Below are 16,126 nucleotides of genomic sequence, written 5' to 3'. Positions count from 1 at the left end.
ATCATCACACAACTAATTGATGGTGAATATGTGTTGCCCATACTAAGATGTTACCAAAAAAACGTACACATTTTTAGCTAAGGAACGGGTAAGACACCAGGGCACTTTGTAGAAAACAATACAAATAAAACAGGCAAAACAAAAAAAAAACGGGAGATAGGCAGATGTAAAAAAAATTTAAAAATAAAAAGTTAAAAGTTTGTTAATGATTATTAACTAAAAATAACACACCCTTTAAAAAAAAAATATATATATATATATATATATATATATATATATATATACATATATATATATATATAAAATGTAAAACCCGTTTTACAGAATGTTAAAACTATATTAAAAAAAATATCTAAATAAAGTGACTCTGGGATTTTTTTATTGTTCAGTGCGCATTAATAACATTTTTCACGGTTTACCTGACACATGAAATGTGACAAATTGTAGGGGGGGGCACTATCCACTTTTCCACCAGACGGTAGTAGCATGTTGAATATCTTAAAATGTGTTTTGTGGCAATTCCAACTTTGACCGCAATTGCTATGTAGATTGGGGCTTTGCACCCTTTTCAGCAGATTGCATTGCAAAACGTTTAACCCTCTCACTGGAGATCCACCCAGGAATAGGGGCCATAGAATCCCTTCACATACACACACAACCTAGTTTTGAAGGACACTTCTGGTGGTGAACTGAACTTGTTATGAAACATATTTGCATTGACAGTTGCGCTACACTGTAATGGAAAATATGTTAAATCTTATCGTGTTGACAAAGGCAATAATTTCATCAGGCAACAATGTTTTGAATTCTTACAAACACTATTATTATTGCATACAAACCTTCATTTAATTCCAACTGACTTTCAAATTGCTCTTTCAGTTTCCTTTCCAGCCTGCATTTTCAATTTCTCATCACAGCACCTATGCATATTAAGTCCGATTGCTGACTCCGTTTGAATTGGGAAAAAGATTGTAACTCATTAGCCAAACAACTGAGATCATGTCGAGAAAAAAAAAAAAATGGTAACACTTTAGTATGGGGAACATATTCTAAGTAACAAAGACTTAATTTAGAGTTATTTGGACACTAGGGGAACATATAAGGGTTAGGGTTAGGGTTACTAATAAGCAATAATTCTGAGGTTATTGAGGGAAGACTCTTAGTTGATGGCTTACTGGTTGTATGATTAAGGCCATGCGGAAGAAGGCATTAATAAGTACTTAATAATGACTAATTAAGAGCCAATATGTTACTAATTTGCATGTTAAAAAGCAACTAATTAATGGTGAATATGTTCTCCATACTAAAGTGTTACCAAAATCATTTGTTAGGGTGTTAAAAAGACACAAAATGAATAGTTACTCATTTCATTAACGTATTTTCCTCCTCTGATGTGACCTGCCCTGTGCTTGGGTTTCGAAGTGAAAGTTGGTGAAACGAACAAGCTCGGAGTTGCCGATGAAGCGCAGTGTAGGAGATAAGGACGGGGTCTTGTTTTGGCATTGACAAGACAAATGTCAGGTGTTGAACGTGGTAAAATATTAGCCAAAAGGGGACAAGGTTCCAACAAGGACAAGGCCACTCAGCTGATGTCAGATCCTTGTAGCTGAGAGCTGCAAAAGACGACTCTTTAAAAGGGCTCTTAATTTTGATAAGACAGCACCTTTGGGAGAAAAGATTAATCGCCCAGCGCGATACATACGTCTCATACCCTTTCACAGCCGTGAGAGGAAGCAGGTGGGCTGACGACAGGCGAGACGGGTGGGCTGTCAGTGCTCATTTCCACAATGTAACCAAGCGCTGGTCGATGAGTGTGCTCTCCTTGATTGGACAATTACATCACCCGCTTGTCATTGGTCTATCTAATTGTCAATCATTACACGTTTTACAAGTGATTAGACAATGACCACATTCGGTCTTCAGTATTAGGGCTGTGACTCCCAGAGTACTTCACAATACGATACAATATGCTCACAATAAAATGTGGTGATGATGGGATTGATAGTTCATCAAAAACAGACCACCAAAATAAGGGACGTGCCTATTGATCGATCATTGATCTGTACCAGACGATTTCCATGGATTAGGTATGTAATCGCCATTGCCAATTAATTGCCTTTTAATGCCGACCAAAAACGCTGATCCCCTCTGGTTGACACGATTTACCGTACAGTCCCACGGCTGACAAGCGGCTAGCAGATTGTTGTGTCTCGATTTACAGTGCGAAGCCGCTCCCCTAAGTTAATAATAATCACCTCCATAGTGTTATTATCAACGAGCATTATCACCAAAAAATGAGGCTAAACATTAGACTAAGACTTAGACTTCCTTTTATTGTCATTCAAATTTGAACTTTACAGTACAGATAAGAACGAAATGTCGTTGCAATTGCTCGCTGTAGTGCAGGATCACAGATGGCAGTCAAACATAAGACATACATGTCGACTGCAATATGATGGAAGGATAAAAGAGCAATAAGGTGCAGATATAAATAAATAGATTACTGTACAGATAAATATATTGCACTTTTGCATATGCATACGCGTTTACGGATGTATCTTATATTGTCTTTGTATTCCAGCGAGTTAATCCGTTTTGGGGGGGAATTGAGGGGATTATTATGATGCGTTCAAGAGTCAAGAGTCTAAATATGTGACACACCGAGAACAAGCCAGGGGGACGCGTGCTAATGACTAAGCTAACCAAACAACGGGCATTCGACTCACTAAGGAGGAACAATCACAAGGTTTATGGCGGCAAAAAAACAACTGTACACGACGAGAGCGTATTCATAATCGCATCAAAAGATAAAATATCCCAAAATATCGTCACACTCCAAATGAGCATACATGTCAATTGTTATACATTGTTTAGTGTTCAATCTAGATGTCAATCATTGCATGTATTAATGTATCATATTTTCCGGACTATAAGGCGCACTTAAAATGTGTTTTTTTTCCTCAAAACTCAACAGTGCGCCTTATATACAGAAAACTTCTGGTTTTGCTTACTGACCTTGTAGCAATTTTATTTGGTACATGGTGTAGTGATAAGTGTGACCAGTAGATGGCAGTCAAACATAATACATACATGTAGACTGCAATATGATGGCAATATGACTCAAGTAAACAACACCAACATTGTATATGTTTCATTGACAATATAGAAGATTACACACGGCACTCAAAAATCCATCAAAATGTTTTAATACGACTTTGGTAAGCTTTGAAGGCACACCGCTTGATAGATTGTACTGTGCTTCAACATACAAGTATTATTATGGTGTGTATATAAAGTAAGACATATCTGCCGTTTTGTTTGGCAATATTATGCAAAAGCAACTTTTCTTACCGTCTGGTACCTGCTGATTTGTATTTGGGATCTGCATATATCCTGAAAAATTACGCGTGTCCGCCTTTGTAGTCCCTGCCAACACCGTAGTCGATAATCTTCTTTTTTTCTCTATTTTCTTGATATGGGACATTCATCCTCCGCTGTTGCCATTTCTAATATAAAGTAGTGTAAAGTTCTTACCTATGTCTGTCGGAAAACTCGCCATGAAAGCACTAAAACATACCGGTGTAGTGAGTTTTACATTATCCACCCAAGGAACTTTAGTTATTATATAGTTCCAGTCGGACGGTTTTTCACGGGAAACATTTCCGGCTTTGTTGTTGTTTCCGGATGAGGAGATGCTACTCCGTTATTGATTGAAGTAAAGCCTGAATGTCATTAAAACAGTTAGCTCCATCTTTTGACACTTCTTCCACTCCTGTCCTTGCACGCTACACCGCTACAACAAAGATGACAGGGAGCAGACGCTGTCGAAGATGAGTCACGTAAATAAAACCGGCCACAAAACGGCTTGTAAATTATCTGTAATACATCATCTATGCAACATTTTGACCAAATAGCCACCATTACATGTTATGTAGACCACTCGGAAGTCTTTTACATTTAGAAAAAATTAAAATAATAATATGACTCCTTTAATGCGCCCTATGCGCCTCATATATGAAAAAAGATCGATAATAGACCATTCATCTGCAGTTCGCCTTATAATGCGGTGCGCCCTATGGTCCGGAAAATACGGTAATAATTATGATACTCCATCGTCATTGGTCTGTTTACATGTGAATCCTTCTACACTATATTAGTTACTGGTCAATTACTTCAGTTGCTCGCGCGGGTCAGTCCACATTTCTGTCATACACAGGGCCGGCCCCTGGCATAAACACTCTATGCAGTTGTTTTGGGTCACAACCAATAGGAGGGGCCACATAATTCTAGCGACCGGTCACTTCAGTAGCTGATCATCAACATGGTCCATCCTGTTTGCTTGTTTTACTTGTAATCATTTTAGTTCGGTTTAGCGGTATCGCGGCTGTGTACATTCAAATGCCAATAGAGATAATGAAAAATTAACATTGCTTTAAACACCCTCATTGTGACAGATTACCAGACGTATATCTAAAACAACCGTACTATTTAAGTTTATATTGTAGTCAAATATTTTTCCCCAAAAATTGTATGTCTAAAAAACCAGTTATTTTTTCAGAGTTGTCCATTTTTTGTTTCCTTTTTTTTTTTTTCAATTAATGCTGAAGCAGCAAAAAAGTTTTGAATTACTTTCAATGCAAAAGGAGATCTCGGACATTTTTCTTTCCCTCTGGACCTATCAACCTTTTTTTTTTACGATTTCATATGAACTTTGGAAATGATCTGGAATATAAACACATGACTACTGAACATATTGGATTGAACTGAGTTGTAGTTATCAATGTAGTTTCTTTTGTTTGTTCATACGTGATTATTAATAGTAAATATAAATATTTACATTACTTGTAAAATATTAATTGTACATGTTTATTCATATCTAATTATAAACATACTCAAACTGCATTTGGTTGTGACTTTTGCGCTCACACTCAGGCTCCCCTAATCTACTTCTGGTCGCCAAAAGTAATACAGTAAACCCTGGCTTATTGGTTTTGTGCCCGGTCGAGGTAAATTAATTTTCTCGAAGTAGGAATCGTTAATTATAAATAGAATATTGGTAGAGCTAGAGCATAAAAAAACTGCTTTCTAAATAAGTTTTTAACATTAAGAAAACTTTGAAGCGCTACCGTAGGAACGGGGTTTGATTGACCTCATTTGTCGCGGTTGACCTGACACATGAAATGTGACTAACTGAATGGGTGCACAATGCACTTCAGCCACCAGATGGCAATAGAGTTTTGAAATATCTTAAAATGTGTTTATGGCAATTCCAACTTTGGCCACCGATTCAATTGCTATGTCTCGCCTGAAAACATATATTTTTAAACTAGCTTACTCATGCTAATCAGTTGCCTCCATGTCACTTCTGTATATATATATATATATATATATATTAGTTTTTTGATTGTTTGTCACATGACTGATTCATCTTGTATCTGTTGTAAGGTGACCTTGAGTGCTGAGAAAGGCGCCTATAAATAAAATTAATTATTATTATTATTATTATTATGTAAAGTAGCGTTTTCCATCATTTTCAGCAGACTGCATTAAAAAAAAATATTAACCCCCCCTCTTCCTTTCACCCATGAATGGGACCATATGAATCCCTTCCCTACTCTATGTGGTGATGGGTGACTGTATTACAATAAAGACCAAAATGAGTCCACAACCAAAACCTTGTCTAAATTAGAGCCACAAAAAGCATAGGGCCCTGGTCACACATGCTACATTGGTCAATTAGTCACATCAATTGCAATCCATTACCTGACTCAATCAAAAAGAGTAAAGAAAGACACTAAAGGGTTTTCTTGATGACAAGGATTTCACTCTGATTGTTAAGATGGCGTTGTGCAGCTTCTTCTACCACTTGTTGACCTGATTGGCCTCTAAAGGACACGACGGACGGGCTTTCGTCCGGATGGATCCATGAAACAAATCATCTGGCATGTCAGTCTGATGGCAGTAATGTTGAGCTGGACATTGACTGTCTATTCATACAAAGTATATACCCGCTGTTATTCCTCGGATGAGGATATTCACAATACATCCAGGCTCGTCCGTCACAGCCAAACATCATTTCATCACTTCACTTTTAAGCCGCCTTGTCCTCGAGTCCCTCGGCGTTCTCGTGTTGATGCTTGCACTAAGCTGCCACTTGTTGGTGTTTTTCTCTCTCTCGCAGGTCGTCGGGGAGTGGCGCTTTAGCAAGATCCACTGTGACATCTTTGTCACTTTAGACGTGATGATGTGTACAGCCAGCATCCTCAATCTGTGTGCCATCAGCATCGACCGGTGAGTTGGCCGATGCTCAGATTGCTCATTCCTTCCTGGCAGCTTTGCATGGATTTTTTTTTAAAAGGAAATCTTTAACTTATGAAAACAGAGGAGCTGGAAGCTGTCTCCGTGCATGCCCATCACAGATGATTACGCTTCAATCCCTTCATTTGTACACCCTCCACATCATGTCTTTTTCGAAGAAACTCGCAAAAAAACGTGGAAAGCCGGTACTTCAACACAGACTAGATGTGTTTTATACATGAGGTACATTATACATGATACTGATTTCCATACTACTTAAAATCGGTCTCAGGGGTCACACAATATTGTACGGCCGTCCCTCTTTCACTGCTGTTAATCGGTTCCGATTTAATTTCAACAACAAAGGAATCATTCATTATAAACCTATTGTTTTCATAGTTAGAACATAAAGAGACATTTTTACGACCATCTAAATATGTTTTCAGCATTATTAGACATAAAAAAAAAAACTTTAGTCACCTGTACAATCTTTTTGTGAGCGGCCGAGGGTGGAGTCAGCTCTCTTGGTTGCTTTGTTGGGTCTGCTCCTGTCTCTGGCCATGCTCCCCCAACCCCAGAAGACGATGGCGTGGAACACCGCCACATTGTATATGGGTGTTGAAATAATGTTTTTGTTCGGTTGCTTGTCTATGCATGGTGCAATTGTGTGTGTGCAATATGAATTATTGGCTAATTATTTGTATTTTTTTGTTGTTTTACTTTTGTAGCTGTACGTACAAATGGCACTGCTGGAGTGGCAGCTGGTTGCATCAGCTCTGCTCTTTTAATGTCTTTAATGTCCTTTGTGTTTTTTGATGTTTCCTTCTTTCACCCATATTTATGTGTGCTATGGCTATGAGGTTGTTTTCCTTTGCCTCAGTCTGGACCCCCTCTCCAGGGGCCCAGGCTTAGACTGATTTCTTTTTTTTTTTTTTTTTTTTTTTTTTTTTACTCAACCAAGTACTTCTGATTATGATTTGTATCCAATACAGTAATTCTTCTTGGGTCTGAACCAAACAGTGGACTCAATATTGAAAAGCGCACTGTGATTGGGTTGGTCTCCTCTTGTGAACAATACTACTATAATATTTATATTTTGAGTTTATTTAGCTGTTGCTTTGCTTGAAAAGGATAGAAAACAATTGTAAAAATATGCTGGGAGCCATGCATGAGGATGGGTTCGATGGCAGACTTGAGGAGGTGTGTTTAGCCTAAGTGAATTGGGCAGGTTGGAGTGCCATTTGCTGTCCATTTTATTACATGCTTTCCAGGCTTGGGCTTTCCTGGTACGGAAGTCATTACCGGAATCCATGATCCAAGAACCGAGGTAGTTAAAATCATCAACTTGCTTAAGTGGGGCTACAGATTCGGAGGGCAGAGTTACAGACAAATTCTGTCTTCAAGGAGTTGCATTGGAGACCAACACATTAGCAGCACCCTCTAAAGCAGATCTGGGCAAATTAAGGCCCGTTAATATTTTCAATCTGGCCCGTCGGACATTCCCCCAATTTTTTTTAGATCTTTCAGATGGAAACTGTAGCTACCATTATGATGTGCAGTGATGTTTTCAAATGAGTGTAAGTCTTGAACTACCGTAATTTTGGAGTATAAATCGATTCGGCCAAAAATGCAAAATAAAGAAGGAAAAAAACATGTATAAGTCGCACTGGAGTATAAGTCGCATTTTTTGGGGTAATTTATTTGATAAAAGGCAACACCAAGAATAGACATTTGAAAGGCAAATTAAAATAAATAAAGAATAGTGAACAACAGGCTGAATAAGTGTACGTTATATGACGCATAAATAACCAACTGAGAACGTGCCTGGTATGTTAACGTAACATATTATGGTAAGAGTCATTCAAATAACTATAACATATAGAACATGCTATACGTTTACCAAACAATCTGTCACTCCTAATCGCTAAATCCCATGAAATCTTATACGTCTAGTCTCTTACGTGAATGAGCTAAATAATATTATTTGATATTTTACGGTAATGTGTTAATACTTTCACACATAAGTCGCTCCTGAGTATAAGTTGCACCCCCGGCCAAACTATGAAAAAACTGCGACTTATAGTCCGAAAAATACAGTATACAAAGTATTTCAATGGTTGAAATCTGCGCTTTTGCAGAATATACTAGTTATTATGGTAATCTAATTAGTTACTATGGTCATCTAAATCACAGAAGCTCAGACGAGGCACCAAGCAGTGTGGATGGGGAGCGTTTCCACAGAGTGTTTCCAGAGCCGCCAGCCTGAAATGTGGGTGTCAGGAACAGACGCGGAAGAGGATTTTTACAACAAAGTACTAAAGATTAGTGATATATCAGATATATCAGATTGTAAGTTTTTTTTACCCTTCACCTTCATATTTTGCTGTGTTTGTTGCATTTTTTTTGTGTTTCGCTTGATTGTAAAATATGTCAATCGAGAGGGGGTGTGACGTTCATATGTTGTCAATATTTAGTGTTTTATCCTTCATAGTTAATATTGTAAATCTCACATTCTTCACATTCTGGGTGTCTCATTCAGTAAAAAAAATAAAATTATGTTTCGTTTTTTAAGGTGGTGTGTCATAACGTTTTTAGCATTCAATCAGACATTATTGTGAGGTTTTGTATTAGTGTTCCTAAAAATCAGATATACCGACACCCAGACACATTTTTTTCCTCTAAATTTGGCCACCCGTGTCATAACGACGAGGACTATGAGATGTTTGTTTTCCCGAGATGCAAGTAAAGTTGGATCGGACATGGCTTGGAGGTAAAGACATTATTTATTTTTAACACTAACAAAAGGTACAAAACTAAAGGTGCGCACAAAGGCGGAGAACAAACTTGACTAATGAAACAAAAACTAGAACTTGGGCAAAAAACTATGAACATGAACCAAATAAACACTTACTGTGACAAGAATATAGACAAAACTCACTTGGCATGGAACTATGGTAGCATGGGTAACATGGGTAGCAGAAGTCAAACAGAGTTAATGTCACCAGGCTGACTTCCTGGCAACTATCGGCTTAAATAGTCTTGAACATGATTAATGCCAGGTGTGTGAGTCCAAATGAATCAGGTGCGTGACATGGGGACAGGTGAAACTAATGGGTTGTCATGGAAAAAAAACAAACAAGAATGCACAAAGAGTCCAAAAACCAAACCGAACATAACCAAAACAAAACATGATCACACAGACATGACACCCCGAGTCAAAATAATTGCCCAGGCCTGCTCTAGAGCATGGAGAAGGGCCTCTGCATCTGCCGACGAGTTGGATGGTATTGCAATGTCATCTGCAAAATCAAAATCTGTGATGTATTTCGCCGGGTGTCTCCGGGGGTCACTAAGTGGCGGACCACGGTTCGAATCCAGACCCAAATTACGTTTTTATATGGACCTGGACCCGTAGACAAATAATTGTTTAGGTATTTTCTATTTTGACTGATGCTGCTTTTGCAGACTTTACAGTAGTGATTGTTTAGATGAAGAAATACACCGACCAATCGCATGCAAGTCAAGCCATTCCACATTTGGGGTGTCTTAAGTGTGATTTAGGGGCAATTTGTTTTCCGCATATTTTGTAGGGGAACATGGAGGTTGGCATGTGGAATGATAGAGTGCTATTATAAAAATGTGACACAATAACACGTTTTTGTTTCAACAGCCGAGCTTGACTGAAGTTCACGCAAAGCTGTGCATTCATTAAAAAATCTGCAGCAAGTAATCATGTAATCCTGTAAAGCACTTTGCTGTGTGTGTGAAAGATGTGTTTGTTCAAGGACACAATACATCCCATTTTCATTTTCTATAGACTCCTGTCATATTTAATTTTACTTGATTTTCTGCTCGGCTGCACATATGGAAAACAAATGCTCAGCATGGTCCTTTTTACACACTCACCCACACACACACGAACAGACACAATTTGGCCTCTCATTGATAGGATTAAATTGGAACACACATAAACATGCCTCCTGTTTGTCGGGTAAACCGCATCAAGCCCAGATAATCTCCTGATGGATCATCGTTGGTATTGGAAATGAACGTTACATGTATTTCAAAAGATAAATAGCACTCCACATTTGCATTTAGATGTTTTGTATAAGACTCGAATATTATGATGACTGTGTGCATCTTAAAGACCACTTTCATTTGGCTTGAGAAGTTCTTATGTCCACCAAAATGATAATCATTTGATGGACAAAATGTTTCTTTTCATCACCTTGAGCAGCTACATGAAAGGCTGGTTTGGATTGCTTCACTCAGTGTGTGTGTGTGTGTGTGTGTGTGTGTGTGTGTGTGTGTGTGTGTGTGTGTGTGTGTGTGTGTGTGTGTGTGTGTGTGTGTGTGTGTGTGTGTGTGTGTGTGTGTTCTTCTATTTCTACCCTTCTTGAGACATCAAAAAGGAAAAGTAGCTTCCATATGAGGACCAGTGAACAAGTTGGAATATAAATGTCTCATTTGCACCCCTGGTGGTGAAATCTATCAAAATTAGGGTGGTCCCAAAAAGGAGGGATTTTTCAAATTGACTGTGTGTCGGTTTTAAAAGTGCTCCCCCACTGGTCAACATATGAAATAACAAGTGTGTGTAAAAAATGTGAAGTGCTCCCCCTCTGGCCAACATATGCAATAAGACATGTGTGTAAGAAATTGAAATGTGCCCCCTTTGGACAAAATTGAAACAAATAATAATAATAATAAATGTATATAGAGACATACTGTAATAAAGTAAATAAAGAAGATTAAAAACCAAATATAAAAATAAATAAAAACTAACTAAAAACAGTCTTTTTCTCACAATGTGTCGACTTTTTTTCTTATAAAAATAGGAACAATTTCTCATATTCTTTCTGTTTCTGTAATATTGCAATATTTTCTCTTGAAAATATTACATTATGTAAAATTATTACTTAATGTAAAATGATTGCTATTTAATGCAAAATGGTGACATTTTTCATATAACATTTTTAAATTAAATATAAACTTTTAGCACAATATCGCCAATGTTTTTGTTGTTCTTGTAAAATAGTGACATTTTTTGAATACAATTATGTAAAATTCTGATTATTATTATTATAATATTTCCAACATTTTAAAGTTTTCTTATAAAATTGTGACTTCTGTCGAGTAAAATTAAGACACTTTTCATAAAATTGCCAACATTTTAAGTTTTTCTTGTAAATTTGCGACTGTTATTGAGTACAATTCAAACTTGTATCATAATATTGCAAAAATGTTAGTTTTTCTTATAAAATTTTGACTTGCGTTGAGTAAAATTACGACTTTCATTATAATATTAGAGGTAGGCATTTTTCGGAGGTCTCAAGAAGGTAACAAATACAAGAGTGTATGTGTGTGTGTTCTTGTATTTCTACCCTTCTTGAGACATCAACAAGGGAAAGTACCTTCCATATGAGGACCGGTGAACAAGTTAGGACATAAATCATGGTCCCAATACGGAAAACCACTGCATCTAATAGAGAATGTCTCATTTGCACTCCTGGTGGTGAAATCTATCAAAATTAGGGTGGTCCCAAAAAAGAGGGATTTTTCAAATTGACTGTGTGACGGTTTTAAAAGTGCTCCCCTTCTGGTCAAAATATGAAATAACAAGTGTGTGTACAAATTTTAAGTGGTCCCCATCTGGCCAACATATGAAATAACAAGTGTGTGTAAAAAATTGAAGTGCTCCCCCCCAAAAAAAGATGTAATTACAGGTGTGTGTAAGAAATTGAAATGTGCCCCCTTTGACCAAAATGTATGTAAAAAAAAATAAAATAAATAAATAAATAAATAAATATATATATATATATATATATATATATATATATATATATATATATATATATATATATATATATATATATATATATATATATATATATATATATTTAGAGACATACTGTAATAACTTGAAGTAAATATTGAAGATTAAAAACCAATTACAAACAAAAAAAGGAAAATAAATTACTAAAAGCTTACCTCTTTTATATTTGCATAGTATGTATATATTATTAATGTTGTAAATACAAATCTTTATATATCTACAGAGTGGTCCTAAAGAGGGAGGCATTGTTCAGAGGTCTCAAGAAGGTAACAAATACAAGAATGTGTGTGTGTATACCACATCACCATGTTCTCGTTCATCAAAGTGTGGCAAATTCGGATGGGTCTCACATTATGCGGGCTCTATATTTGTTCCATACGCTCACGCTGCAGCTGCATACACACACGCCGACGTTCATAACTTGCCCGGGAAACATTGTAACGTCGAGATGGAAAGTAGGTTAGCTGGTCATGCATTTGAATTTGAGGTCTCACACCCCTGCCAACAACGATGACTAATTGGATAGGCCGCTTTACCAGCACAAAGTGTACAAGCAATGTTTTAAACCAAGGGTGCCCACACTTTTTCTGCTGGCGAGCTACTTTTCAATTGACCAAGTCGAGGGGATCTACCTCATTCATATATATAATTGATACTTATTTATTTATGAAAGATACGTTTTTGTTTACAAGTTAAAGGTGTTTAATGATAATACAAACATCTTTAACACATATAGATTCCTTTCTTTCATGAAGACAATAATACAAGTTGGTGTATTACCTGATTCTGATGACTTGCATTGATTGGAATCTGACATTCGTGCTGATAACGTCCCTCATTTTCAAATGGAGGAGAAAAAAAGTCCTCCTCTCTGTCCAATACCACATCAAAGTGGTTGCTTTTTGGCATCTTATTTGTCCAGCTTCCATACTCCTTTGTATACACTTTACAAGAAATACATTGGCGGCAAACTCCGTTGTGCTCGCCAGCTTTCTGAGACTCTTATTTTATTTGCGCAGGCAGCATGAAGCCTCGCTTCTATTGTGAAGATAGGAACTGTGCAGTCGGTCTGTTGAAATAAAAAGTGTTTCTCTCCTTCCTATCGGTCATTTTTTATTAATAATGACCCCACAGCAGCCAGCGTCATCTCACAAGACCATCGGGTGTTGCGAGTGTCAATCAAGTGACGAAAGTGAAGTCTTGGTGGAGATTGATGATTGCTAATTTTTAGGTCTATTTTTTTAATGCCCGAATGGCGATCCACCGGTAGCTTGTGATCGACGTAATGTGCACCCCTGTTTTAAACAATGCCTCAGGAAAGTGTAAAAATAAGCTAATCACTGTTACCAATAATAAGTTAAAACAATGTAATTATTGATTTTTAAAGGGGACCTATCGTACAAATTTCCAGTCTCTTATATTTGATTGAATAACTCCTATAGAGCAGCTACACAAGATTATTATTATTCTTCAATCAATCAATCAAAGTGTGCTTATATAACCCTTAATCACAAGTGTCTCAAAGGGCTGCACAAGCCACAACGACGTCCTTGGCTTCATCTTTGCAGATCTGTTAAACAAATTGTCCAAATATGTTGGCCTGTTCTTTCACCTTCGTCATTATCTTCCTCTTTCCGCTCCACTTACTCTATACAAAACTCTCTTTGAACCACATCTAAACTACTGTAATGCCATCTGGTGTAACACCTTCCCTAGCTACCTTCACAAATTAGAATCCATGCAAAAGAAAATCATACTGGCCCTGTCATGGTCCAAGTTTAATGCCCCCACTCGACATCTAGTCCATAAATATCATCTCTTAAGACTGACATAGCTCAATACTTATCATAATGCTTGTCTAACCTATCAAGTCATCCACAGGCTGAATCTCAGGCTCTGTAGCTTGGTTCCTATCTATCATCCCCAGCATGCAACACTCGTAACTTTGACCTGATATCAGGTAAACATTGTCTACTGGCTTGTACTGCTCGAAGTGTTGTATGCAGGGGACCAAAGATCTGGAACCGGCTTGATGAGAGCCTCATGATGCTGTATTCATTATCCAACTTCAAAAATAAACTGAAATCATACCTATTAACCACCTATCTCTAATGCCTCTGTTGCGAGTTGTTGTGATTACATGTATCATGTTTATGTGTGCCATGCTATGTGAGGTTTTTTCCTCGGAATCAGTCTGGACCCCTCCTGAGGGTCCAGCCTTAGACTGATATTTTTTTTACTCTTCCCCCTTTCCCAATGTCACCTTTTTCCCACCTTCTTTAAGGAGCGCCGTAAGTGGCTGAGCCGTTGGCGGTCCCGTCTTGTCCCCTTGTAACGTATGTCTGCTCTTAGTGGGACAGTGCCGAAAATGAAATTCCAGTTCTTATGTGTCTTGTACATGTTAAGGACAACAATAATCTTGAATCTTGAATCTTGAATAGCTAGTGCTCCTTTAGAGGATTAGCATTGTCACATGTGGTGTACCTCAGGGATCAATACTAGGACCTAAATTATTCAATCTCTATATAAATGGCATATGTAAAGTTACAAAAGATTTAAAGTTAGTATTATTTTCGAATTATACAACAGGAGAGAACACACAGAAGATAATACAAATAATAACAGAATAAATGAAAAAATTAAAAAGATGGTTTGACCAAAACAGACTATCGTTGAATCCCAGTAAAACTAAAATAATGCTATGTGGTAAAAGTAGAAGAGAAAGTCAAACACAAATACAAATAGACGGAATAGAAATTTAAAGAGTAAATGAAACCAAATTTCTAGGTATAATGATTGATGATAAATTGAACTGGAAATCTCATGTAAAAAATATACAACATAAAGTAGCAAAAAACACGTCAATAATGAATAAAGCAAAACATGCTCCAGACCAAAAATCACTTAATATTCTCTACTGCTCGCTCATGTTACCATATCTGAGTTACTGTGTAGATATATGGGGAAACAACTACAAAAGTACACTTCATTCACTAACGGTGTTACAGAAAAGATCAGTTAGAATAATACATAATGTTGGATATAGAGAACATATAAACCCTTTATTTATTGAATCAAAGATACTGAAATTCCACAACATAGTGAATTTGCAAACAGCTAAAATTATACACAAAGCAAACTATAACCCATAACCCAAGAATATACAACAGTTCTTCTCAACAAAATAGAAGAAATATAATCTTATAGAAAAATTAAATTTAAAACATTTGTATGCACGTACAACACTTAAGACCTTCAGTATATCAGTATGTGGAATTAAATTATGGAATGGATTAAGCAAAGCAATCAAACAATGTACTAATATGATCCACTTCAAGAAACTCTTCAAACTTAAAGTGTTTACAAAGTAAAAAGAAGAAGAACCAATGATAAACATTCTCAATTTATTTCATCCATCCATTCATTAATTCTCAAAATAATCTTACTCATCTCACCATATGAAATATAATTTACTTCACCAATTATTCTTTATTATTTTTTATTGAGATTACTTATGGAGTGTATTGTGAATAAATTGAGAACAAGAAGTGAACAAAAGTTTTAGCAACTGTTATGTAAAAGAAAAGGGGTAGGGTTAAATAAGCTCTGCTTCTTCCTACTCCTTTTCGAACATGTTGAAAAGAGAAACTGGAAATTGTGATGTATCATGTTGTATGCTTGCATGTTCGAAATAAACACAAACTCAACTCAACTGAACTCAACGTGTGGCTTCGAGGTAGACTACTGTTAGGTTGTGCGTAGGGATGTTGTTTGATAAGAAATTATCGAGTTCGAGCCTATTATCGAATCCTCTTATCGAACCGATTCCTTATCGATTCTCTTATCGAGTCCAAATAGGTTGTTTTATATGGGGAAAAAAACACAATATTTGGTTTAACAAAAGCTCACTTGTATTATATAAGAAAAAAATAAAATCTAATAAATAAATAAATATTGACTGTTACCCCCCCCCTAAAAAAATAAAATACAATAAAT

General features: G+C 36.7%; 1 protein-coding gene across 4 annotated transcripts in view; it reads left to right on the top strand.

Annotated features, from left to right (window-relative positions):
• Nucleotides 1-16,126, top strand: part of drd2a (dopamine receptor D2a) — a 235,195-nt gene that overhangs the window by 178,770 nt on the left and 40,299 nt on the right. For all 4 annotated transcript variants that reach the window (XM_061972984.1, XM_061972981.1, XM_061972983.1 and 1 more), the window contains exon 3: nucleotides 6,182-6,291. In XM_061972984.1, the coding sequence (XP_061828968.1) occupies nucleotides 6,182-6,291 (110 nt within the window). The remainder of the gene's footprint in view (nucleotides 1-6,181; nucleotides 6,292-16,126) is intronic.

This window comes from Nerophis lumbriciformis, linkage group LG17, assembly GCF_033978685.3.
Source record: "Nerophis lumbriciformis linkage group LG17, RoL_Nlum_v2.1, whole genome shotgun sequence".
Taxonomy (NCBI): Eukaryota; Metazoa; Chordata; class Actinopteri; order Syngnathiformes; family Syngnathidae; genus Nerophis; species Nerophis lumbriciformis.
The sequence above is the reverse complement of the archived record's forward strand: the minus strand, read 5'-3'. Positions and strand labels throughout refer to the sequence as shown.